A 26,566-nucleotide genomic window follows, 5' to 3' on the forward strand; every position below is an offset into this window, starting at 1 on the left:
TCTATGATGCCGCCTTGTCCCCGGCATTTGTTCATCATATCGTTGATGATGTTAGGCTGCTCTGGCGACCGTGGGCATCAAGGGCCTGACAGCAGGAAGCCGTTGGACCCCCAAGGCTGCACCCCAGCTGGCAATGGGGGGACCCTCAAAAGCACTGGGGCTTGAACCCAGGGCCTAAGCACTGCCCCTGAGCTTCCCGCCCCCCCAAGGCTGGCGCTCTACCACTTGGGGTGCAGTGAGGAGCTGGAGTTCCTGCTGGAGGGCTGGGGGGGGGGCGGGGGGTGGGGGGGTGAATGTCCACCGGGAAGGGCGATGATGGAGAGAAAGCACAACAGGAAAGTCCTCAGCGCCATTGTGCCGCCTGCGTCATTTTACCGCCAGCTCGCCAGGGAGATGCTTCGATTTCCTTTCCTATGGAGATGAAGAGCTGAGCTCAGAGAGCCTAAGGGACTTGGAGAAAGTCACACAGCTCTCAAGTGGCAGAGGGATTGGACGCCAGGCCTGGCCTCCATTTCCCCCACATCTGGGTGGTGACACTTGAGCTAGGACAAGGGGGCTGGGGTGGGGCGGCCTGCTGCCTGGGCCGTCGCTCCCTTTCCTGGGGTTCTTTCATGGCCTTGAGCAGGTGGGTGGGGGGGGGCAGGGTAGGGCTATGAGGACAGACAGGCTGGGGGACTCTCTTCTCCTCTCACCCCTGCAGAACTGTCCTCCCTCCCCGCCCCGCCCCCCCCCCCAAGGGAGCGGGAACAAAGGTGGCAAAACCAGAGTCAGCAGGAAAATCTAATTTTCACCTGAGACACGTTTGCGGCTGATAAGAGGCAGGCATGGCTTCTAGACCTTTCTCCCAGATGGGCCTCTGAAGGCCAGACTGGGGGAACCAGCGCTCCTGTGAGCCTAGGCAGGATACTTTGGGGTCCTCTACGGGCCTCAGTTGACCAGCCATTGCAGGGGGTATGGCTGGGCTTGGGGGGTGCTGGGCTCACGCAGATGGTGGGGAGCCCCCGGAGAGGCAGAGGCCACGGGATAACTCTGCTCTAGCCGATCCGGCCCCCTGCTGCTACAGATGGCTGTCAAGAAACTCCTCCTGTCAGAACCAGGCCCTGGAAACCTCTCAACTTTACAGGACGGCAACTTAGTAATTGTAAGGAAGTCATCCTGGCTGGTGAAATGGGCCGTGGTGGTCCTGGGCCGGGGGTTTCCGGCAGGCAGGCCAGATAGGGCCATGCTTGCTATGCATGCAGATAAAATCAAATATTTGCCTTCGGGATCTATTGATTTGTATTTATTGATGGGGACCTGTGGTTTTACACTCATGTAGGCTCAGAGTTAATAACGGGAGGGAAGCCTTCTTAATCACAGATTAGAAATCCGTGCCTCTCCCGCTTGCCTACTGGATGACTTGCGCTGTTTATTGTGGTCTATCTCTAATCCTTCCTGCTGCAGATGGAGCCTAGCCTCGTCGCTATGGCAACGGAGGCCGGTCTGCCGTTCCCTTCCTTTCCTCATTCTGTGGAGAGGAAAGCAGGCAGAGAAAGAACTCCAGGACTGGAAGAGCTGTCCCGGGACCCTTTTTCTTCCGAAGCCTGGGAAGCCAAGGCAGGCAGGACAGAGGGACTTGAAGCCCGAGACAGCCCCAAAGCGGGATGCGTTGACTTGTAGCCACTCGCATCACCCAACTTACTGCTCTCGGGGCCTCTCATCTGGACAGTGTGGTGGGACGGTTTCTCCAGCGCCCAGGGTAGTCAGTCACCCGAGTCACCGTAGGCACAGTGGCCAGAAGCAAGTCTGATGAGTCCCACAAAGCCAGCCGTCCTGGGAAGGGCCAGGCCTTATCTGGTGAAGGCTGGGAGGTGGGGGGGGGGGGCTTTGTGTTTCCCTGGGGCATGCCTCCCGCTCAGTTGTAACTTGAACCAACCACAGGGGATATGCAAATGAGGCGGTGTGGCCACGTGCCAATAAAACTTTATTTGTAGATGTTGCGATTTCAGATTCAGACCTGTTTTCTTTTCTCCGCCCACCCCCACCACCCCTTAGGTGTGCAGAAGCAGCTCTGGGCTCTCCAGCTCATGTAAACGGGGGCCGTGATGGGGTTTGACCCCTGGGGCCCAAGCTCGCCATGTCTGTGACCTGTCCGTTCACCTCTAGGCCCGGGTGTTACCTTCCTCCTCATGGTTATTTTGGCTCTGGTGCGAATCCTCGTCGGGGGCCTTTGGGACTCCCTCCCTCCCTCCCCCTGTGGCCTCAGTCTTCCGGCTGTGAGGTGGGGTTGTGTTACCACCTTCGTGAAGCAGTGGAGAGCCCAGGTGCTCGCCCAGCACCATGCCCGGGGTGGGACAAGCCTCCCAACACTGCCTGTCACTTTGCCTGGTCTCCACCTGCAGTCCCAAGGCATCCTGGGAAGGCAAGGGAGGGCCCTTCCTGAGGCTGAGGCCTGTCCCCTGGGAACGTGCGGTCCCTAGGCCCCCGGCCCCCAGGGCGCCCGCCTCTTCCAGGCAAGGTGGGTAGCACAGGTAGGACCTCGCCATGCCTGGCGACCAAGTCCTGGGCCCACAGGAGCTGTTGTCAGGAGGACCAATCCACCCCAGGGCCCTGAGCGTTTATCTGGGAGTGGGCGGGGCTTGGCTCCCTCTGGACGTGGCATCCATTCCCCTCTGGGCGCGATGGCGTACCCTGGGTCACGATGCCCTGGCCCCGTGCAGTGGTCAGCCTGTTCTGCCACGGTGCGGTCCCCGCAAAGCCGCGGCGCCTGCGGGATTCCACAAGGAGAGGCACGGGCCTAGTGGACGGACCCGAAAGCTCAGCACGGCATGCGCAGAGTGGCGGGCAAGCTCGGTAGTCAAGAATTACACCAATGCACTGGGCGCCGGTGGCTCTCACCTGTAATGCTAGCCACTCGGAAGGCTGAGATCTGAGGATTGGGGTTCGAAGCCAGTCGGGGCAAGGAAGTCTGTGAGACTCTTCTTGCCAATTAATCAACAACAACAACAAAAAAGCCAGACTGGAGCTATGGTGCAAGTGGTAGAACAGCCTTGGGTGGAAAAAAAGCTAAGGAATACCACTCAGATCCTTGAGCTCAAGCCCCAGGACTGGCGCACGCACGCGCACGCACGCGCACGCACGCACGCACGCACGCACGCACGCACAGGTCGCCGCTGCCTTTGTAGCCCAGCTCACCACGGGCTGCCACGTGGTAATGAGATCCGGCGAGGAGCTTTTCCTTGGAGCAAAGTGGAAAGAGGAAAAAAAAAAAAAAGGATTGCCTGGAATTTATTAGTCTAATTACATTTTCCTAATGTGCTTGACCCCCTGCTCGGAGCAGTGAGCTTATCAGAGCCACAATCGCACTGGCATTATTGGAGTTTTAATAAGCGACAATTGGTTATTGTCCTTGCCGAGTCTGGACGCTGGAGACATAATCCCCGGAGCCCCGGGGAAGGCAGGCTGCTGGCGTTTTCTGTTGCAATATTATTTACATTAATAACAAGGATTAGGGATTTGTTTTAGGTGTTTAGGAAAAGCAGAGCCTGCTTTGTTCAAGCAACTCCTGGCTGCCGGTGCAAGGCCTCGGATCAGGAGCTCTCCGGGCCAGGAGTCAGGCAGGAGCTCCCACCGGAGCTGCGTGAGCTTAGGTGACTGTTCTCACCTCTCCGGTCCATCTTGTATGACATGGGAAGACCAAGTGGCAGGAAGCGACAGCCAATGCGAAGCAGGTCCTTCATACAGAGCGAGCAGCAAGGATGCTGGCCATTTCAGAAAGACCCCCAAGGAAGCCAGCGGCAGACGGGTTGCTCAGCCCTGCCGTCTGGCTGTGCGTGGCTGAGTTCTAGCCATTCTGTGTCTGGACTGAACTTCCTTAAGAATCATGCTCTTACCCAGTAAGAGGAGGGGGCGCTCTGGCCGTGCAGAGAAGGGGTGCGTGCGGCCGTGAGGGCTCAGATTTCTGCTCTTTCTTTAGCTGGGGGCTCTGAGCCCCGGGCCACTGGTGAGACTGCATGACGTGACTGATGCATGTGGCGTGTATAGACCGTGCCTGACCCAAGCCGGGCACCTCGAGGTTGCTGCCAGGCCCAGCTTCTGCCGGTCTGGGACTCAGGGAGACCAGGCCACCTCTGACCACGCGGTGTGACCCATTCACTTGGCGCCTGGCACTGGAGGCGTGGGGTCGGGGCCTGGGCGCTGTCCCTGAGCTCTTTCCGCTCAAGGCCTGGTGCTCTACCGCTTGAGCCGCAGCCCCACTGCTCCGCTTCCAGCTTTTGGGGTGGTTAATTGGAGATAAGAGCCTCACGGACTTTTTCTTCCTGGGCTGGCTTCGAACCTTGATCATCAGATCTCAGTCTCCTGAGTAGCTGTGACTACAGGTGTGAGCTGTGGAGCCTGGTTTCTCCATCTTTTAAATGACACAGAACATCACTGTATCTCTCTCTCTCACACACACACACACACACACACACACACACACACACACACACACACACACACACACACTGGGAGGGGAGGGTAGAGTCTCTCCAGCCTCCGGTTTGGTGACTCCAGTGGCAAAGAGGTAGCTGTGGCTTGGACAGGGCTGAGAAAGGCTCTCCTCTGATAGGGACAGGACGGGGCCCACAGGGGGGCGGAGCCTGGTGCCAGATGCTATTGCGCATCTGCAGGGGTCCTGGGAGCTAAGTCCAGGCCCCTCCCCTCCGGCCTGTCCTGCCCACTGTAGTCCGGCCTCCCATGGTGGCACGTGAGCAGAAGGGGGTGTGTGGGACTTCTCTAGGGGTTCTTGTGGAATTATTCTAAGGCTTTGAAAGCAAATTGGAATTTCAAACCATGCAAGTGGACTTGGGAGGAGGGGGGTGGTTTGCTGGAAATCATGGAATGTGTGCTTTGTTGTATTGATAGGAGGCGTGAGAGAGGGAGGGAGGGAGGGGGATAGGGGTGAAGCAGTGGGGGGCGGTGGGGAACCACCTGGGCTGCCCCAAGGCTGTGTGGTTGTGCAGCTCCTGTGGGGGAACCAGGGAGCTTTGGCTGATGACTGAGATTTGGGGGGGGGGGCTGGGTCATGGCAGGGGGGGTCTACAAGGAGGTCTGGAGCCCCTCTGGCATGGGGGGGGGAGTGTGGCGACTTCCTGCGAACCCATGGCTGTGCCAGCGCTAGAGCCTTGTTCTCTTGACAGAGGCCAAGGCTGTGTGGCCGGGGCCCAGGACTGTGCCCCGGAGCCTAGCCCGGCTTTTCATTGCTGCCCCGAGTCCTGAGTGTCCCCCTGTCCCTGCCTCCATCCTTACACGGCCTCTCTCTCTCTCTCTCTCTCTCTCTCTCTCTCTCTCTCTCTCTCTTTCTCTCTCTTTCTCTCTCGTGCCAGAACTGGGGCTTAAGCTCAGGGCCTACCCCCTGTGCTCAAGGCTTGTGCTCTACCACTTGAGCCACTTGTGACTTTTCAGCGGTTCATTGGAGGTAAGAGTCCTGTGGACTCTTCCTGCTCAGGCTGGCTTCGAACTGTGACCCTCAGGTCTCAGCCTCTTTTTTTTTTTTTTTTTTTTTTTGGCCAGTCCTGGGCCTTGGACTCAGGGCCTGAGCACCGTCCCTGGCTTCTTCCCGCTCAAGGCTAGCACTCTGCCACCTGAGCCACAGCGCCCCTTCTGGCCGTTTTCCATATATGTGGTGCTGGGGAATCGAACCGAGAGCTTCATGTGTAGGAGGCAAGCACTCTTGCCACTAGGCCATATTCCCAGCCCAGGTCTCAGCCTCTTGAATAGCCGGGATTACAGGTGTGAACCACCCAGCAAACGGCCCTCCTCTGTTTTTGTTTGTTTTTAAAAATTATTATAAAGGTGATATACAGAAAGGCTACCGTGACATAAGTCGGGTAAAAGTTACATTTCCTTTGGGACAATGTCACCTTTTCCTTGTTCTCTTCCAGCTCCTCTTCTTATAAGACCCCCCCACTCCTCCATCTAGGGACCTCATAAAATCCAGTGTGTTTCAACCTCACGAGTCTTGGCCCATCAAGTGCACAGAGACCCCGTTTCTAAATAAGATGTAAGGACGGCCTCGGAATCGCAGGCAGGAACAGGCTGGTTCTGTATGTCCACCCTCCACCGAAGGAATTGGAATAGAAAGGACACAGGTGGGGAGGGGCTGCAGAGCCCCCGGGGACAGTTGTCTCTGCCTCCCGGAGTTCTCAAGCATCTTTAGGGACCTGTATTTTTCAGGGCTGGGCCTGGTGGCACATACCTGCAATCCTAGGTATGTGGGATGCATAAATAGAAGGATATTGGGTTGGTCCAGGTTAAAAAAAAACACACACCCCCTCCCCCAAACCCAACTAAAACAAAACACAAAAAGGGCCTGGCATGGTTGAAGTGGTAGAGCACCTGCCTGGTAAGTGGGAGGGCCTAAATTAGAATCAAGTGCCCCCCCCCCGACCCCCCCCCCATCCAAATCAGAAATTCTTAGATACATTCTCCACTCCCAGAAACATATCCATCATGAACACACAGCTCTGGGGTATAGCTTGGGAGGTGGGGGTGCCTCTCCCTCTCCCTCTCCCACACCACGGTGGACCTTAGTCGGGACCCCCCTGCTAGGGGGAGAGAGGTGGAGGGGCAGTGTCCAGTGAGATGGGGCATTGCAGGAATTGAATCATTCTACTTACTTTGTCTTTTCCTTGTTGAAACTTACTTTGTCTTTTCCTTGTTGAACGACACAAGGCGAGAGGCGGTCCGGATTCCGGGGAGAAAAAAATTAGCCACTGATGGCAAGTCTAACGAGGGAGCCCGCCCACTGTAATCGGGGGACTCCCCCCCCCCCAGATGGGTGCAGTACATGAGCCTGCCTGCCCGATTACACCTGTGGGGTTGCAGTTACACAAGTCAGGCAAAGAGTACCTTGCTTTCTGGACCCTGTCACCCCCTTCCCTCGCTCTCTCCCGGTTTTCCCCTCCCGTCCCCACCCACAAGTTGTATAGTTCATTTTCAGCATAGTGTCCGGGGAGCACCACGGCTGCCTTTGTTCACCCTTTGTCTCTCCGTGTCTGTCCCCGACCCCCACCCTCTGAAAGACAGATAAATGAACTAACGGGACAAAAAGTAAACAAAAGCAGCACACAAGGAGAAAAAAATAAAACCCAAAACTCTTGTTTCCATTCCCTGGAGTTTATTTTGATAAATGTGATGTTGTATGATCAGATGCACATAGGCGTTGTGCCTTGGTGTTCGTTCCCTAAGCGTAGCCTCCTTTGGTCTTGCTGTGTGCGAATGCTTAGAGTCCTGTATAATTTATTATGTCCCCCCATGTATTTTAGATCCAACTTCCACCTATGAGAGAAAGCACGCGCATTTATCTCTCTGAGCTTAGCTTCCCTCACTTAACATGATTTGTTCTAGGCCCATCCATTTTGGGATCCTCCTTGAAAACGCATTGCTTGAGCTGGGTACCGGTAGCTCACACCTATCATCCTAGCTACTTAGGGACTGAGATCTGGAGGGTGGCAATTCAAAGCCAACCCTGGGCAGAAAAGTCTTACCTCCAATTAACCAGCAAAAAGCCAGAAGTGGTGGTGTGGCTCAAATGGTAGAGCACCAGCCTTGAGGAACAACAACAACAACAACAAAGAGGCAAAACAAGAGCATGTAACCCTGAGTTGAAGCTCTACTACTATCCTACACTGTGGTCCTTGGGTCTGTCTCAGCCTCCTGAATAGCTAGGATTACAGGCGTGAGCCACCAGTGCTGGCGAGTGCATTCTTCTTTTAAACAACAATGCAGTATTCCAGATCATGGGCATCCCATAATTTCACTCTCCATTCCCTTCATTGGTTGATGGTCACTTTCTTCTCTCTCTCTTTTTTTTTTTTTTTGGCCAGTCCTGGGCCTTGGACTCAGGGCCTGAGCACTGTCCCTGGCTTCTTCCCGCTCAAGGCTAGCACTCTGCCACCTGAGCCACAGCGCCACTTCTGGCCGTTTTCTGTATATGTGGTGCTGGGGAATCGAACCCAGGGCCTCATGTATACGTGGCAAGCTCTCTTGCCACTAGGCCATATCCCCAGCCCCACATTCTTCTCTTTTACCACAAAGATTTTGCACACACACACACACACACACACACACACACTTGTGGGTACCAGTTGCTTATTTCTCTGCTATATTATCCCACAGTGGAGTTGATGGGTCTGAAGGGGTGTGTGTGTGTGTGCTTTTGTACTTTAATTTTAATAGCTGTTGCCAGCTTGATTTCCCCGGAGGATGGAACACTTCACATTCCCCCCCGTAATTGGAGTGTCGTCTTGTCCCCGTCTCCCGCTAGCAGGAGACGTTATTGGTCCTGTTAGTTTTGACTGGGCTGATGTGCGCCGAAATCTCCCCGTTACTTTTCATTTGCATTTCTCTGATGAGCCAGGGGGTGAGCGGCCAGCAGCTTCTCCTCCAGCCGCTCGCTTGTGACCAGTCTCTGCCAGTCCCTCACTCTTTCCCCACTGGGGCCATTTGTCCCCCTTCTTATCTGCCCACGGCCCTCTCAGGAGTACCAGCGTTAATCCTCTTTTTGCCTCCTGCGTAATACTCTCTCAGCCAGTGGTGCCCAGCTGTCTCTTAGCTCTGCTTGCAGTGCTTTGGCTGTGCAGGCTCTTCTGACTTGGGATACGCATGGAAGCTGTCTTCGCTTGTAGCTTGGGGTCTATATGAATGTGTGTGTGTGGGGGGGGTGGGGATTGGCTGCCTCAGTTTTGCTTCTTCAGTTCAGCAAACATCTCTAGCAAACATTAACCGAGTGTGTGATTCCGGCTGGGCCCTGGGCTGAACACTGCAGGTTCCCCCACCCCCACCCCGGCTCAGGGGCGCAGGGCCTCCCTGGTGACTAGTCGGTCAGCATGGCGACAAGTGCCCCCCCCCCCCCCCCCCGCATCGCACGCTGAGTTCCCCGTTCCGATGCAGGCACACAAGGCTCCATCCTGTGATGCTCAGAGCAGCTTGGATAGCCCAAGTCCCCAGGAAGGCCGCAGAATGTCACGGGCAGCTTTGTTCATGGCCGCCCCCCTCCCCCCCCCCCCCGCCCCGGACCACCTCCCCTTGTCCACCTAAGCGGAGGCTCCAAAGGGAGAGGAGGAGAGGCGGGCAAGGCAGGCTGGAGGCCGGAGAGGTGATGGCTGGAGGCAGATCCTGTAGGAGGACGGCAGGGAGGCGTGCCCGGCCTGCAGAGACCCATCCTGGGCCGTGGGAAATCCACGCAGCACAGGCGGGGAGGAGAGCCGCTGTCTACATACAGGGGAGGCGCGTGGTGGAGGGAGCGAGTGAGCGAGCTCGGGAAGTCCGCCTCCCCGCGGGCAGGCATAGCAGAGGACAGCCTGGGGATGGGGAGGGGCGGGGGAGGGCGGGGAGGGCTGAGAGCCTTGCTTCCTTGAGGCCCTCTGGGGCCACTCGGGGCTCAGGGTCACCAACACAGAGCAGCTCAGGGGACAGAATTTCATCCCCATCGCCAAGGCGTGTCTATCTGTGATCGTCGGAACGTAGGCAGGCGCTCTGTGGGCACCAGCGTGTCCATCGTGCAGGCGGGAAGGCTCAGCGACGTCGAATCGTTCGTTCCAGGCCACACACAGCGATTGGAGAGGAGCACGGAGGAAAGGGGTTAATGGCGGAGGGCTTCCGGGTTCTTCACAGCTCCACCTCACCCGCTCCGCTGGCTTTGGGAATCGAACCCAGTTCCCAGCAGAGGACAGGGAGGCTCAGGGATTCTGGCGGGCCCCGCAGAAGGACCAGCCTGCCTGGCGAAGGCGCCTCCCTGTGGGCGGGAGGCCTGGCGAGGAGGCTGGGTGCTGGGTCAGGCCACCCCCCCATCCCCCGCAACGCTGAGCACCGGGCACGCATGGGCACTAGGCCCAGAGCCGGGCTGATTTGCCAGCCTAACGAGGAGGGTGATGTTTTATGCATGGCGCCTAATTTTGCCCCGGCAGCCTCTGGCTATATTTAACACCATTAATCATCATTGTTGGATCCCGGGGGACGGATCCCTGATTAGTGTCAGAAACGTGGCACCCGCCTGCCCACACCCTGGTTTCTCGCAGCCCGGTCCTGGCTTGGGTTCTGCCCATCTCTGCCATTCACAGAGCCGGTGGCTCGGGAGGCCCTGGCTGGGGATCTTGGCAGCTCCTCAGGCCATCCGTACCCCCATATCCGGGCTGAAACCCAACTTGGCGTCCCGGCCCGCCTCCCCTCGGGACCTTTGTCCCGTGTTCTTGGCCTCAGAGCCCCCGGTGTGGCTGCGTTGGGGGTCAGGGGGTGCGGAGTCCGGCACTTACAGAGCTGCTTGGGGCGAAGCCACCGCCCGGTCCCGCGCCTTCCTCCTCCCACCCGCCCCCTACGGGATGCATCTTCACTCCGTGCGACAGATGGGGACACTGAGGCTCCGCGAGGTTCCCTCCAATGTCAGGACAGTGTCTGCTGTGGTGTCTGCTCCAGCGTGGCGGAGTGGAGAGCAGAGTCTCACGGGCTTCCCTGCCTGCCCGGGCGGGCATCGAGGGCACTGGGCAAAGACGCCTTCACTCACTGCCCACGTGCCGGTGCCTCCAGCAGCCGGGGCTCCGGCGAGGAGGGAGGAAGGAAGTCGTAAAATGTAACAGGTGTGGAGCACATGTAAATGCCGCTCTATTTTTAGCTTCCTCTACATGACTTGGGACTGAGATTGGGCAGGGAAGACGGGGAAGGCATGGGAAGGCAGAGGGAGAAGGCGGGCGGGCTCCAGGAACAGGGGGCCAGAGCCAGGGCGTGGGGGGGGGTGTCTGTGCAGCCTCTCTGTGATCCATGGGTGCAGACACCCATCCTTCCCCTCAAGAACCCCCCTCTTGCTTCGATGGCCAAGCGCTGGTGTAAGGAACGGCTTCAAGTTCAAGGGCAGTCCCAACGCACTCGCCACCGCGATGGGGTGCCTGTTGGCTGTTCCCACCCTTCGGTTGAACCCGGGTCATCCCAGCCCTGCTCGCCAGCAAGAACACTGTCATGGGGCAGGGCACCCCGTTCCCTCTCCCCATGGCACCCCTTGCTGCCGGGATGAACCCCAGAGGCCCCCCTGGGGGCCTGTAGAAGCTGAGCCCCATGGAAGCACCCAGCAGGTGGCTGGGTGCTGGGGGGGGGGTGGCGGGGAGGCTGTGTGCCCCCGAGGGTTGAGGCAGCAGTGGGGATGGCGGTGGGTTGGGTCCCAGGTACCCCCAGACGCTCTGGAATAGAGCACACCCCAGATGATTGCACCCAGATGGGGTGGGGGTACAACCTGCCGGAGGTGAGTGGTGGCTTTAGACTGGGGGGGGTCGCTCCCACTCTGCCCTGTCCTGTGCCCAGCTTTGTCGGTGTCTCAACACGGATGTCCTGGTAACGCATGTGCGCACACACGTGTGCATGCACGTGTGCGAGATCCCGGTAGAGGGGATGCTAGGACTTCCAGGGCCTCATTCTTGCTCAGCTGGTACTCTACCACGTAAGCCATGCCTCCAGTCCTGCTTTTTGCTGGTTACTTGGGCATGGAGTCTGCTGGACTTTTCTAACCAGGCTGGCTTTGAACCTTGATCCTCTAGATCTCAGCTTCCTGAGTAGCTAGGATGACGGGTGTGAGCTCTGTTTCCTTTTTGCTCCCCCTCCTGTCTTCACCCTCTGCAGCTTTTCCTGCTGCTCCTCTGGGACCTGGCTGCGTTCCCCAGGGACCTCAGGGTTTGCTCCTTTTCTGTAAGATCAGGCAATTGGAGGACCTTCCCTACCGCCAGACAACGTTAGCATTAGTTGACCTAATTCTCTAAAATCCCCGCTGTAATTATGACTGAAATTACATCCAAAGTTCCACATGGCTCGGGGGACTTAACCTGTGAGCAATGTTTCCTTGAGATTTCCATTCTTTAAAAAAATATATCTATCATTTTAATAATTTGAAGGGTTTTTTTTTCCCATATGGGTTTTGGGTATTTGGGTCAGTTAAAAGTGCTTGATAGGTCTTTAATTGGTAATCTGTATGCTATTTCTTTTTTTTTTTTAATATTGTGTTTTGTGGCTGGTTGCTATTAATTTTTAAGCTTTCGGTGTTCTGAGCATGTTCAGATTTTATTGGGAATTTTCTTGCAGATGATGACATTGTTTTAAATGTGAATCATGGTAGTTTGCTCCTGATCATTGTGTACGTATTTCCTCTCGGTCTGCGGCGTTAGCCAGGAACTGCAGTGTGGTACTGAAATGGCCAGCAATTTGCTTTCTCTGTCTCTCTCTCTCCTCTCACCCTTCTTCCTTCCCTCCCTCTGTTCCTTCCCTCCGCCTGCTAACAACTCTGTCCAGCCAGCTGCAGAGTTTCTTGTGTCTTCCTTCCTAATGGGGAAGGGCAGGCCCAGAGGGGCTAAGTGACTTGCCCAAAGTCACATGGTTCGCCAGGCCCAACTCCAGCATGTGCTGTGCCCAGGAATGATAAATATTTAAAACTATCAGATAAGCTAACCGTTAAAAAAAAAATGTATTCTAGGACTGAGGGTGGTGGCTCGCACTTGTCATCTTCTCTTCCTACTCCTGGGTGGAATAGGGTAGGAAGATGGAGGTCTTTGAGACCAGCACAGGGGAAAATAAGCCCATCTTAAAACAAAAAAAAACTCTAAGCCAGGCTCAGTGTGGCTCACGCCTGTCATCCGAGCTACTCCGGAGGCTGAGATCATAGTGCGCAATCAGCCCTGGTAGGGAGGGCTGGGAGACTCTCATCTCCAACGGACCAGCCAAAGCCAAAAGCCAGAAGTGGAGCTGCAGCTCTTAGTGGTCGCTTTCAGTGCAAGGCCCCAAGTTCCATCTCAAGCTCCAGTATCACCACGTACACACACACACACACACACACACACACACACACACACACACCCAGAGTCACACCTATAGTCCCAGCTACTCTACAGGCAGAGGTAGGAGGCTCGTTGGTCTGAGGCTAGCCCTGCAAGCACCAGACTTCATCAACGTTATGGAAACACGTGTTGTGCTCCCTTTGAAAGCCTCAGTCCAGACGAGGGGTTAACCTCTGCCCTCGGACGTTTAGGCTCGGAGTTTCTCACCCCTGCCAATCTCGTTGGCACGTAGGCCTGGTGGCTGCTCCCGCCCCCCCCCCCCCTCGGCACTGCACATGTGGGAAGGGCTCGGTCGCTTCTCTTACCAAAGTGCCAGGGCCCACTCATCCACGTGACGCCAGGCTGTGCCTTCCGAGCAGGAAGTGTGGGGCGGCGGTGTGGCTGGCATTCAGACCCGGGCTCGGCCCCATCTATGCTGTGGACATGGGGTGTGGGAGGTATGTCCTAAGGATTCAGGCTCACGTTAGGAGCAGCCACCGGTTTGGGGAGCACGATGCTAGTGTGAGGTGCCATATCCCGAATCTGGGTGCACACGTGTGTGAATGTGTGTGTATGTGGGTGCATGCACGCCCATGGGTATGCACGGGCATGAGTTGTATGTGCACAGGTGTGTCTGTGTATGTTCATCAAGGCGCATCCTGTGGACGGCCGTAGCTCCGTTCCTACCTCAGGGCCGTCGCATCTCCTCGTTTCCTGTGATCCTCTCCGGGAGGGCTTGCTTTCCCCCCGCTTCCTCTTCACCTGAGCCAGGGTTCAAGGTCCCGATGACCACGCATGCTCTTGACCTTGTTGGATCACTCTGGCTCTCGGGGGGGGGGGGGCAGCGGTAGTCACCCCACTTCTTCTTCCTCCTTTTCCTCACTCAAGGCTGCCAGGATCTTATTAGCCCTGTTTACACGGCCAGGATGTGGAGCGATTAATTTTTAATGGCTTGGTTTATTGCATGTTTGAACGGTTTATTGAGTAATTCCCACGTTTAAGTGATTAATTCCCCTGAGTTCAGAACGACTGGTTAGTTTTACATTAATCAGGGTTTCTGAATGCCAGGGGACCATCAATCAATCTGGGCTGCCAGGGAGCGTGATGTTAAAATACCTCGAGGTACAATGAGGTTAAGAAAAGGAGTAATTAAAGTCCTGTTTCCCCCCCTCATGCAAATTTGATGTCTTCCCTCTCTGCCTTCCCGCCTTACGCTCTTCTCTCCTTGCTTCCTTCCCTAGCAAGGTTGCTTTTCAGAGACTCAAGTCCACTCTGCTTGCAAGCCCAGAGATGCTTCTGGTCCGTACGCGTCTTGGGCAGCTGCTGAAACAAACGACCACAGACCCAGGGGCCGCAAACCCAGTGCAGGCCACAGTGCGGGCGCTCGATTTCACGGCTCTAGGGTCAGCCACACAGGAGGTTGTGTGGGGAGTCTCCCTGGGCTCAGGACCAGGGGGGGACATTGTTCTTCTGGAAGTCTGGCAGGATTTCCTCAGCTTCCTGGGGCTGCCTGCCTTCCTTGGCTCCTGGCCCCTTCCTTATTCTATTGGTGTGGCCCTGTGTGTGCCTCTGTCCTGATTCTTCTTCCTCAGTTAAAGACCCTGCGGTGACACGGGCCTCACCTGAGTCATCACTTAGAACCTTCAGCCCCTCAGGACTGGGCCACTGAGAACTTTCAATTCCACTTGCAACCATGTGGCTGGTAATCCACGCAGGGGGAGTAAGAGTCCATTTGGAAGTTGTCCAGGGTTAGAAGCATTATGGAGGAAGGCTCACTTTGAATCTGAAGGGCCTGCATGGTGGTAGCGGGACTGTCAGAGCGAGATGGAGAAAGGACACTCGCAGGCTGCAGATACTCCAGCGTGGCCCTGGCTGCGGGAGCCACCTGGCGTCCTGAGCTGAACTTGCCCTCCACCTGGTCGCGGAAGTTTCTGAGCAGAAGAGTGACCAGCATTCTGGAGTAGCAGCGGGTGCTTTTCAGTCTCTGGGAGCCCAGTGGAGTTCTGGCTGCCAGCAAACCAATGTATTTATTCAACACAAGCTAATGTAACCAAAAATAGGCTGGGAATGCGCTGGCAATCTGTAAGTGAATTCCTATGCCATAGTGGGGGTGATGGCCGGGTGAGGGGGGCGGTGGGGGAAGCCAGAAAGCACACAGGATTGCGGGCTGTAGTGAGAGCATGGAGTCCTGGAACTGGCATGGCACAATCAAGGGTGTTATGAAGAGGGGACACTAGGCCCAGAATGATGAGGCACAGCTAGGCAGGTGTTCCAGCCAGTGCCAGGGCTGGAAGGGGCAGGGGATACCTGTATATTAATAAAGAAACTGTAACTCAGGCGGACAGAGAAAGTGTCAACAGTTAAAGTGTCACCCAACTCTGTGAAGCAAACATGACTGAGCTTAGAACCAAGTATACCCCCAGTGCAAGGGTAATTTTTTGGGGTAATCAAAGACGTCAATGCCCCACTCTTCAGGGGGTAATCATAGACTCCAATGGTCCAGTCTTCAGGGGTAATAGTAGACTTCAATGCCCCACTCCTCAGCAGTGGAGAGGGCACTGGGACATCAGATTTGAATGGCCACGTGGACCTGACAGGCATCTACAGAATGCTTCCTCCAGAAACTGGAGCATGCTTTCTTTTCAGTAGCCCAGGCAGTGCTCTTAAAATAGATGGTATTCTAGGTGATAAGGCAAGTCTCAGAAAACATAAGAAAATTGAAATAGCCACTCCAGCCCCATATTCTGTCAAAGTGTAACAGAATAAAACTAGAGCTCAGCTGAAAAGGAAACGATGGATGATCGTGTATGTGGATATGAAACAACGCATTGTCAAATGACGAATGGGTCACTGAAGAACGAAGAGCGGAACTCCAGAAGTTTCTACAAACCAGAACTTTGGGGATGTGGCAAAGGCTAAAGTTTATAGGCAAAAGTTTATAGCTATCAGTGTCTGCATTAAAAAAAAAGAGAAAGAGTGAGAGGAGAGAGACGAGAGACTTCAGTACTCTAACGATATACCTCAAGCTCTTAGAAAAGCAAGAACTAACCAAATCCAAAACTAGTGAGTGGAAAGAAATTAAAGACTTGGACAGAAGTCAATGACATAGAAACCAAAGAAAAAAAACTAGGCAAGAAACCCATGATTCCCAAAATTGGTTCTTTGAAAATCTAAATAGGATTAGTCAATCTTTGCATATTCTGTTTTTCTTGAAAATAACTCGTGTTCTGCTGTGTCCGATGGAGCGTTCCACAATGCTCAGCTAGAAAATTAGCAAAGGCGGGGAATTTCTGAGCAGTCAACTCTTCATTCTGTCAGCTGCTGAGAGCAGAACTGGAATCTTCAAGTTTAAGTTTGGATTTTCCTGCTTCTTGGTGCTTGTTTGCTTTCTGAGTTTTGAATATCTGTTATTGGAGGTATATATGTTTAGGATCATAGTGTGGTCTCAATGAACTGACCCTTTAATATGTAGTATGCTTTATTAGTATAGTTATTCTTTTTTCTTTTGCCGGTCCTGGGGCTTGAACTCAGGGCCTGGGTGCTGTTCCTGAGTCTCTGTGCTCAAGGCTAGCACTCTACCACTCGAGCCAGAGCGTCACTTCTGGCTTTTTTTTTCTTAGTAGTTTATTGGAGATAAGAGTCTCACAGGGACTTTTTCTCTTTTTCTGCCCAGGCTGGGCCTTGAACTGCGATCCTCAGACCTCAGCCTCCTGAGTAGCTAGGATGACAGGTGTGAGCCACTGGTGCCTGGTTTATAGCAATTCTTATCGCTGGCAATTACTCTAGCTTTCTTTGGGATCTGCTTTCACAGTGCTGTGGTTTGAATGCATCTCTCCTCGAGTCCATGTGTTGGAGTCTTCATCCCCAGTGTCACGGTGCTGAGAAGCGGGCCTTTGAATGGGATCTGAGGGCTCTCTCCCATGAATGGGTTAGGGCTGCGGTGGGGGGTGCCGAGTTGGTGCTGAGTTCTTTATTGAGGGAATGGGTTTCTAAGCAAAGGGTGAGCTCTGCCCTCTCTTCTGCCTTCTGTCATGGCTTGACCAGCAACAAGACCCTCACCCTAAGTGATGGCCTCAATCCTGGATTTTATAACATCTGGAACCGTGAGGCAAATGCATTTTTTTTTAAATAAATCACCCAGGCTCTGATATTCTGGAATAGCTGCACAAAATGGGCTAACACACGTTTCCCATTGTTTCTTAGTTGTTTTTTTTTTTTGTACAGTCCTGGGGCTTGAACTCGGGGGCTGGTTGCTATTCCTGAGCTTCTTTTGCTCAAGGCTAGTGCCTTACCACTTGAGCCACAGTGCCACTTCTGTGGGTTTTTTTGAGGGGTTAGTTAATAGGAGATGAGAGTCTCATGGCCTTTCCTGCCCAGTTGGCTTTGAACCACAATCCTCAGGTCTCACCCCCCCCCTCCCCCAGTAGCTAGGATTACAGGTGGGAGCCTCCAGCACCTGTTTTCTACCCTTACTAGCTTTTATAATTTTATATAATGTAGGTTTCTCCTAGACAGCTCATAGTTGGGTCTTCTATGTTGTTATAAACCTGTCACTCCTTGTCTTTCTGTGGGTGCACATTCAGTTGTAAGGGTTAATTGTGCTTGCTTACAGGCTCTCGTTTTTGTCTCCTTGCTTCCACGTTGATCTTTTGTTTTGGTTTTCCATCTTTCACACCATAGTTTACAATATTTCAAGAACTGTTGGTATTTAAATTTGTCTTTTTAGAAAAATGTGTTTCTTACATTTAAGTAGTTACACAAGCGAGTTACCATTCAACAGATCAGGTTATAAGTACAATGCATTTTGATCAACACACCCCCCTCCATTGTTCTCCACCATCCCTCCCAACCCATCCTCCTCCCTCAATTTTCTTAGTTTTATACGATAGGCATTGGACTTTATGACTATATTCTCCCCTACTTCCTCTCTTCATTCATCTGTCCTCCTTCCTTCGACCCTCTCCCAATACTTTCCAAGTATGTTTCCTGGTATTTGTTTTGTTGGACAGTGAGCTCCTTTTCCTAAGGAATTGCATTGTTTAAATTCTTCCCTACAAATACCATACTTGGGTGAATATATTTGCATACTTGTATACAATCCGCATGTCTCTTCACTTGTACATTTATAAACAATTCTAGCTTTCACATAGGAGAGAAAGCATGCATCCTTTGTCTCTCTTACTTCACTTAACATGGTTTTTTTCCAAGTCCATCCATTTCTTTGTAAATGGATAAATCTCTCTCTGTGTGTGTGTGTGTGTGTGTGTGTGTGTGTGTGCATGTATATTTATTTCTTGATCCATTGTCCATTGTGGGGCACCATCTGGATTGTTTCCCTACCTTGGCTATGGTGACTAGTGCAGGAATGAACATGTCTGTGCAGGTGCCTTCACCGTATCCTAACTGATCATCTTTTACATACGTGCCCTAGATTGGTATTACAGGACCATAGCGTTGTCCTATGTCTGCGTGTGTGAACGTTACTTCCCATCTGCCTGTTGCGTCTTTGCTGGTGGCTCTTGTGTTTGTGCTCAGTGTACCCGCCTCTGGTGAAGCATCTGGAGTTAAGATGTCCGCCCCCAGCGGCACTGAGAAGCCTCGCACCCACACAGACCCTTTTTCATAGTTGCGGTTCTGTTTTGTGGGCTGGGTGGCAGGGGAGTCTTTCATCCTTCTGCCTGGCTCCAGTCAGTTTCTCCTGGCGTCCACCTGAGATCCCTCCACCCTCCTCATCCCTCCGGACCTGCAGCTCTGCTGCCCATGACTCCAGGTTCTCCAGATGGCTCAGGTGTCTACCTTCCTTCACACTGCCTAGCTAGCCAACTCCCCAATCCTGCCCGTCCCCCGCTAGCCCACCATCCATCCTCCCAGATCCCACATGTGGGGGCTCCAGGCCTCCAGCTTTGGGGAGGGGGAGGGGGCTGAAACGTGGTGGGAGGGAAAACACTTCCGCTATCCTTATGTCACGTGACAGTGACTCAGCCTTTTATTTTATTTTTTATTCATGAGTGTCAATTAATTCTATGCACACTAAGTACCTGATCAGCCTTCCTCCCCTCTCCCCACCCAAGCCACTCTCCACAGCCTTGTCATTCCATTTGTACACACGGATGTAAAATATTTGCCCAGCCATCCCTGGGTCTCTTCCCTGGGGCCGCAGAACCTCCTGGGACGTCATCGTCACAATGCCACCACAATGCCAGGAGGGCGTGAGTCTCTTAGGAAGAATGAGGGGGCCCTCACTCGGTCCCCTTGCACACCGTATCACGCGAGACAGGCAGTACTTACTGTAACACAAGCGCCACCAGGCCGGCGGCGGTTGCCCGGGCTGCTCAGGGAGCCAGAGTGACGCGATCCATGTCTGTGTGTGCCCAGCTCAGCAAGTGTTTTGGAGGTACAGCTAGTAGACAGGGGATGCGAGCCCACAGATATGGGGGTTCATGTATATATTTGGACTCTGACTGCTCCTTGCAGCTGCCAGTCGACGGCCAGACCCTGTCATCGCCACCTCTTCCCTACGTCTCCTTCCTCTCAGCTCAAGTGATCCCCACTGCAGGCAGACCTGCTGGGGCCCCTCAGCCCACTGGTGTCCAGCCGTGGGGACAACACACAGACCACCAGCCCCTGCCCCTCCCTCGCTGCACTGGCCTTCCGGCTGCTCCTAGAACACACCCGGCCCTTTCTTCCCCAGGGCCTTTGCACCTGCCACTCCTTGGTTGTTCTGGGTATATCTCACTCCTCCACACAAACATCTCCCTACAGAGAGGCCCTCCGTGACAGTTCTATTTCCACGCACCGCACCTGTGGGCCTCTTGGATTCCTCTTCCAGGACTTTCCCGGTCCCCACTGCCCACATCGCCCCCCACACGGTGTTTGAGTCGGTGCCCACAGATTCTGTCTTAGTGCAATACAAACTCCTGCAGAGGAGGGAAGTGGACAGAGTCAAACAGGCCTAGGCACACAGTAGATGCTCTGTAGGGACCCTTCTTCTGGACCCCTCCTGCCTCCTGTGCCCATCTGAGACCAGGGAGAGCCATGCCCCTGCCTCCCCGCTGGGTGCTCCAAGCAGGCTGGGCCAGGTCACCAGCCTGGGGTTGTCATGATTGACATGCACGGAGCGAGATGGCCCCACCCCCGGTTACCAGTCAGGGGTGCCAGGCCTGCGATTTCCGGAATGTCTGTCATCCCGACGCTCCGTGCTCTGATTCAGTGTGAGGACTCCATCCCTCCGCAGACAGGCGAGGGCTGACCTGCCTGTCCTCTCCGCCTGGCTCTGCGGTGTCCACTGTCAGAGCTCATTAGAGGCCCGGAAGCACCAGCTCCGTGCTCGGGGTGTTGACAGCGGAGGGGCGCCAGCCAGGGCCTGACGGCGGCCAGCAGAGGCTGCGGGGATGGAAGTGGAGCAGAGAGCCAGCGGATGGCAGCCCGGAGCCCGGCCTTCAGCTGCCCAGGGCCCCCCTCCCTGGAAATGCCCAGGCCCAAGCTGCCCTGGGCTGGCCATCCTCACCCATTCAGTGAGCACCCCCGTTGCATCATTTAAGGGGAGCCAAGTGCGTTTCTGCAGTGCCCCTTCAGTGATTTTCTTGCTTAGGGCCAAGTTCTCCTGGGACGATGTGATCCCACGGGCGTTTGGATGGGCACCTGCCCCGCGTCCCTCCGCAGAGCGGGCCAGCATGGCCCGCACGCCGGGCCGCTCGGCCCTTCCAGAAGGGTCCTGCCCCTCCCCCTCTGCAGATGAGGACTACCCCAGGCTGGGGTGGGGTGAGGATCTGAGCTCAGCCTGGCTTCCCTACATCAGCCACCTCACTAGGAGCATGTCCCTGCTAGATGGCCCTGGTGCACCCTGAGGTGGCACTTGTGGCCCCGGGCCAGGTCCTGGATCCTGGAGCGGTGTTTTGTGTCTTCTGTATCCACGTCTGCCACGCATTTCTTGAGTGAGGGCTTCTTGCTGGGTCTGCCATGAATAATCTGATGCCGGGTGCTGATGGCTCACACTTGTATAGTCCTAGCTACTCAGGAGGTTGAGGATCAAAGTTCAAAGCCAGCCAGGGCAGGGGAGCCTGTGAGACTCTTGTTTCCAGCGAACCACCAGAAAACCAGAAGTGGTGCTGTGGCTCAAAGTGCTAGCTTTAATGGCAAAAGCTCAGGGACAACACCCAGGCCCTGAGTTCAAGACCCAGGACTGGCAAAATAAAAAAGTGTGATCTGGCTGGCTTTGCCCTCCCCCCACCCCAGTGTAACAGGGGTGCACAGCTGTCTGGGAGTGGCGTTGGGGGCTGGAGAGCCAAGGCCATCTTGTGGGGTACAGGAGTGTGAGGTGGGGGCCCCATTCCATGCGTGTTCATGGGGGTGGGGAGCTGGGCCGCACAGCTGGGGATGGGGGTGGGAGGCGCCCCGCGACCTCTCCCCGATTCCTCTCCCCACATGGGTGCCAGCCCGCGTCGCCCTCTCCCTGCACAGGTGCCGCGCTGTCCCCAGGCCCCGGAGGCCCCAGTGGCTGCTCCCCGCCTCGCCATGGCCAAGAGAGTCCTCATCATTGACCACGGCTCGGGCTTGGTGAAGGCGGGCCTGTCGGGCATGAACTTCCCCACACTGGTCATCCCCAGCATCGTGAGCTACGGGCCGGGCCCGGAGAACCCGGGCCCCAGCCGCCCACGGAAGATAGTACACCTGGGCATCCAGGCCGGTGACCCCGAGACCTGGGGCTACCCCATATGGCGCGGCCGAGTCCACAACTGGGAAGGTGTGGAGCACATATTGGCCCACGTCGTGAACACCTTCCCGCGCTCGATGGGCCAATTCCCTGTGCTGGTCACCCAGTCCTCGGTGAAGGAGCCCAGCTTTGCGGACAAGATAGCAGAGGTGAGACCTCCTCCGGGCCAGGGCTGGGGGTGTGGCTGGGGCCTGTGCCTGGGTGTGGCCGGGGCTGGGGGTGTGGCCAGGGCTGGGGGGTGTGGCTGGGGCCTGTGCCTGGGTGTGGCCGGGGCTGGGGGTGTGGCCAGGGCTGGAGGTGTGGCTGGGGCCTGTGCCTGGGTGTGGCCGGGGCTGGGGGTGTGGCCAGGGCTGGAGGTGTGGCTGGGGCCTGTGCCTGGGTGTGGCCGGGGCTGGGGGTGTGGCCGGGGCTGGAGGTGTGGCTGGGACCTGTGCCTGGGTGTGGCCGGGGCTGGGGGTGTGGCCAGGGCTGGGGGTCTGGCTGGGGCCTGTGCCTAAGTGTGGCCGGGGCTGGGGGTGTGGCCAGGGCTGGGGGTGTGGCTGGGGCTGGGGGGGCTGGGGGTGTGGCCAGGGCTGGGGGTGTGGCCGGGGCTGGGCTGTGGCCAGGGCTGGGGGTGTGGCTGGGGCTGTGGCCAGGGGCTGGGGGGTGTGGCTGGGGCCTGTGCCTGGGTGTGGCCGGGGCTGGGGGTGTGGCCAGGGCTGGAGGTGTGGCTGGGGCCTGTGCCTGGGTGTGGCTGGGGCTGGGGGTGTGGCCGGGGCTGGAGGTGTGGCTGGGACCTGTGCCTGGGTGTGGCCGGGGCTGGGGGTCTGGCTGGGGCTGGGGGCCTGGGGGTGTGGCCAGGGATGGGGGTGTGGCTGGGGCTGGGCTGTGGCCATGGCTGAGGGTGTGGCTGGGGCCTGTGCCTGGGTGTGGCTGGGGCTGGGGGTGTGGCCAGGGCTGGGCTGTGGCCAGGGCTGGGGGTGTGGCCGGGGCTGGAGGTGTGGCTGGCACCTGTGCCTGGGTGTGGCCGGGGCTGGGGGTGTGGCCAGGGCTGGGGGTCTGGCTGGGGCCTGTGCCTAAGTGTGGCTGGGGCTGGGGGTGTGGGCAGGGCTGGGGGTGTGGCTGGGGCTGGGGGGGGCTGGGGGTGTGGCCAGGGCTGGGGGTGTGGCTGGGGCTGGGCTGTGGCCAGGTCTGGGGGTGTGGCTGGGGCCTGTGCCTGGGTGTGGCCAGGGGCTGGGGGTGTGGCCGGGGCTGGGCTGTGGCCAGGGCTGGGGGTGTGGCTGGGGCTGTGGCCAGGGGCTGGGGGTGTGGCTGGGGCCTGTACCTGGGCAGGGCTGGGGATGTGGCCTGTGCCTGGGCGGAGCCTAGCAGGGTGGGCTAGGGTTGGTCCAGGGTGGGGCCTGGTCCTGGAGTGGAGCTTCCACTGAGCCTCAGGTGGTGTTGTGTTTCCTGAGCACCTGGCCTGTGCCTGGCTCTGCACCTGAGAAAGAGACGGGATGAAGGAAAGGCTTGACGGAGAAAGCGAGGCCCTGAGTGTTCCACGAATGTTCACCGAGATCACCTTTTGACTTAATCCCTTTTGGTGCCAGTGCTGGGCCTTGTAATTGGGGCCTGGGATTTTTCCCCTGAGCTTTGGCCTGGCAAGGCTGGTGGTGCTTTCTACTTGTGGTTTATTTGGTGGTTCATTGGAGACAAGAGTCCCACGGACTTTTCTGTCCAGGCTGCCCTGAGCCCCCATCCTCAGATCTCAGCCTCCTGAGTAGCTAGGATGACAGCTGGGAGCCACCAGCGCTGGGCTCACCACCCAGTTTTAGTTTGAAAGGGACTCCAGCTATTTGGGGGTGCTTGTCTGAGAATGGGAGTGGAGGGGCCCCATGGTACCGGAGGCAGAGAGCCGCCTCCCCACACCATGTGGCAGAGCTGGGGGCTCGGGGAGGGGGCGCCGAAGGGACCCACAGGGGAGAAAAATCAGCCTGGGCTCCTTTCCAAACCCTAAATGTCAGAATTTCGGTTTTATCTTGACATTTGAAAAGTTTTTGTGGGGGAAAAAAAATAGAAACTTGGCACGTCCACCAGACTGTGGAGTGTCTTCGCTTCCTCTTTTTTCCCCTTCCACTTTTTGGGCCAGTGATGGCTTTGCCACCTCTACTTCTTAGCCACGTCCCCTGTCCTCTCCCCTCCCCCCCACTCCCCCACCACTGTCCTCATGTTGCCTGGTGACCCAACACCCGCCAGCCAGCCCTTCTCATCCCACCATCATGCTGATTCACATGCCCCCAGAGGGCAGCTTTGGCTTCTGCCTGGAATCTTCCAGAAACCCTCCCTTACTCCCACAGTATGGATATAAGGAGTTCGGTGCGTGGCATCTTCAGGCACAGAGCCCTGGGGGGAGGCGGTGGGGGGTGGGGGTGGGGGGGAGGATCCCAAAGGCATTGGTCGCTTCGTTTCCAAGAGCCGAGCACACAGCTCAGTGTCAGGAGGACAAGAGGGCCCGGGTCCCCCCATTCGCAAGCAGTCCCCTGCGTCCCTTCTCCCCGTTTCAGATCATGTTCGAGAGACTCCAGGTGCCCCGCCTGCTGGTGGCGGACGAGGTGCAGATGTCCTTGTTCGCGTCGGGCCTGCTGACGGGCGTGGTGGTGGACTGTGGCTTCGGCCTCACCCGGGTGCAGCCCTTCTTTTTAGGGTGCCCCCTCACCGACAGCTGCCGCACGGTGGAGCTGGGCGGGATGGACCTCACCAACTACCTCTTGAAGAGTCTCTTCAAGGGCATCTACGGGCATCCAACCACGTACCATATGAACACGGTCATGACCACGCAGTCGCACAAGTGCTACGTGCCCCACCAACTGGAAGAGGCCCTCCGCTTCCACCAGGGCCTGCCCGCCTCCTCCAGCAAGGACTACTACTGGCTCCCGGATGGTAAGGCCGTGCGGCTGACCCCCCAGCAGGTGCTGGGCCCCGAGATGTTCTTCAGCCCGGACAAGTTCGGCCTGCGAGTGCCCGGCCTTTCTGTGACCGTCCGGGATGTCATCAACGCTTGTGAGGCCTCCAAGCGGCCGAGGCTCCTGCCCTTTGTGTTCCTGGTCGGCGGGAACTCCCTGTACCCCTGCTTCACCAGGCGCCTGCACAAGGACTTGAGCGCCACCCTCCCCAGCATCGGTGTCATAGACAGCCAATACAGACATTACAGCGTCTGGCTGGGCGCGTCCATTGTGGCCCATTTCTCTGGCTTTTCGTCCCAGTGGATCAGCAGAAGGGAGTATCTGGAGGGGAGAATGCCTCCATCCAGCCCCAGCACCCCCGACACCCCCAAATAACCACCAAGTGGGGTCACGCCATGATCTGGCCGGGGGGAGGCAGAGCTTCAGGGCAGATTTAGTTCCTAAGGTCTGATCTTGTGTCAGGAGGGAGGCCCCGTGGGATGGTGTTCCGGTTTTTCTCGATTGTTCTGTGCTGGGGTGGGCTTGGCCTTCTTGCCACCTCCATACCTGTTGCTGAGTGGGGTGTGGCTGGGGGGAGGAGGGGAGGGGCCTCTCTTAGGCTTCTGATGGTTTTTAACTAGGGAGTTTGTGTTGGGGGGTGGGGGGGGAGGGGGATATTTTACTCCTTGGGCCCTTTGGGACCAGAGAAGCTTTTTCTACTGTAGAGGAGCTTGATTTATATGCAAATAAAGTAATTTTTTGATAGCGGTGTTGGATGTGTGGGGAGGCCCAGGGTAGGGAGTCCAGGAGGCAGAGGCCTGGGCTGGTCCTGAGGAGCTGGGGGGGGAAGGAGGGAGTAAGAGCTGGGGGAGGGGGGTAGAAGAGCTGGGGGAGGGGGAGGAGCTGGGAGGAAGGCCTGTCAATGGTGATTATCACTGAGCCCAGTGGGCAATTCTTCTGCTTCATGATTCTCCTTTTCCTCCCAGGGGTCCTAACAAACCTATGTGTCATAAGTATATCCAAATGCCTGCGATGTGCCGAGCCATGGGTGCGAGGGCATAGAAATGATACGTAAACATGTTCCTGTCCCTTAGAGAAAATGGTGGAGCTGGGTGCCGGTACTCACACCTGTAATCCTAGCTGCTCGGGAGGTGGGGAGCTGAGGATCGCCGTTGCAAACCAGCCTAGGTAGGAAAGCGTGAGAGGCCTCTACCGCTTGAGCCAGGCCTCCGAGTCCTCTTTCTTTCAAGTTTGATTTTTAGGTTAAATCTTGTGCTTTGGCCCAGGCTGACCTGGGACAATCATCTTCCTTCTTCCTCCACCTCCTGTATAGCTGGCTGTGATTACAGGCATGTATCACCGCCTCCAGCCCAGAATCGTTTAAAAAAATATATATATATATTTTCTATGTGTGGTTGTTTGAATGTGTGGAGGTGGAGAGTCGTCGGCTTGCCTCGTATGGTGATCGGTGAAACCAAGCAGTGTAAAGAAGTGATGGCCTGGGGCGTGGGAGGGGCTTCCTCTGATGAGGGAGGGGCTTCCTCTGATGAGGGAGGGGCTTCCTCTGATGAGCTGGACTGCACTGGGGACTCAGGAGCCCATCACCTGCCGTGGGGCTACACTCCCCAGCCGGTGAGGCTAGCCTCTTGTGACTCATGGCCAATTAAGTGAATGGGTTTTTTGGGGGGGTGGGGTGGGGTGGGTGGGTCAGTCCTGGGGCTTGAACTCAAGGCCTGGGCGCTGTCCCTGAGCTCTTTTGCTCAAGACTGGCACTCTACCACTTTGAGCCACAGCACCACTTCTGTTTTGTTGGTAGTTCATTAGAGAGCAGAGTCTCCCAGCCTTTCCCGCTCGGGCTAGCTTTGAACCACAGTCTTAAGAGCTCAGCCTCCTGAATAGCTTAGGTTTACAGGTGTGAGCCACCACCAGCGTTTGACAAAGGTGGTTTTTTGTGTGTGTGTGTTTTTTTTTTTTTTTTGCCAGTCCTGGGCCTTGGACTCAGGGCCTGAGCATTGTCCCTGGCTTCTTTGTGCTCAAGGCTAGCACTCTGCCACTTGAGCCACAGCGCCACTTCTGGCCGTTTTCTGTATATGTGGTGCTGGGGAATCGAACCCAGGGCTTCATGTATGTGAGGCGAGCACTCT

The 26,566-nt window shown here is 56.3% G+C and overlaps 1 protein-coding gene across 1 annotated transcript; it reads left to right on the forward strand.

The window, feature by feature from the left end:
• Nucleotides 1-21,323: 21,323 nt before the first annotated feature.
• Nucleotides 21,324-24,818, forward strand: Actl8 (actin like 8). Its single transcript, XM_048352091.1, has 2 exons — nucleotides 21,324-21,671; nucleotides 24,045-24,818. Exons 1-2 carry the CDS (start codon nucleotides 21,324-21,326, stop codon nucleotides 24,816-24,818), a joined length of 1,122 nt encoding a protein of 373 aa, XP_048208048.1.
• The last annotated feature ends 1,748 nt before the right edge of the window (nucleotides 24,819-26,566 follow it).

The sequence above is a fragment of the Perognathus longimembris genome, chromosome 7 (genome assembly GCF_023159225.1).
Source record: "Perognathus longimembris pacificus isolate PPM17 chromosome 7, ASM2315922v1, whole genome shotgun sequence".
In the NCBI taxonomy this organism is placed as follows: Eukaryota; Metazoa; Chordata; class Mammalia; order Rodentia; family Heteromyidae; genus Perognathus; species Perognathus longimembris.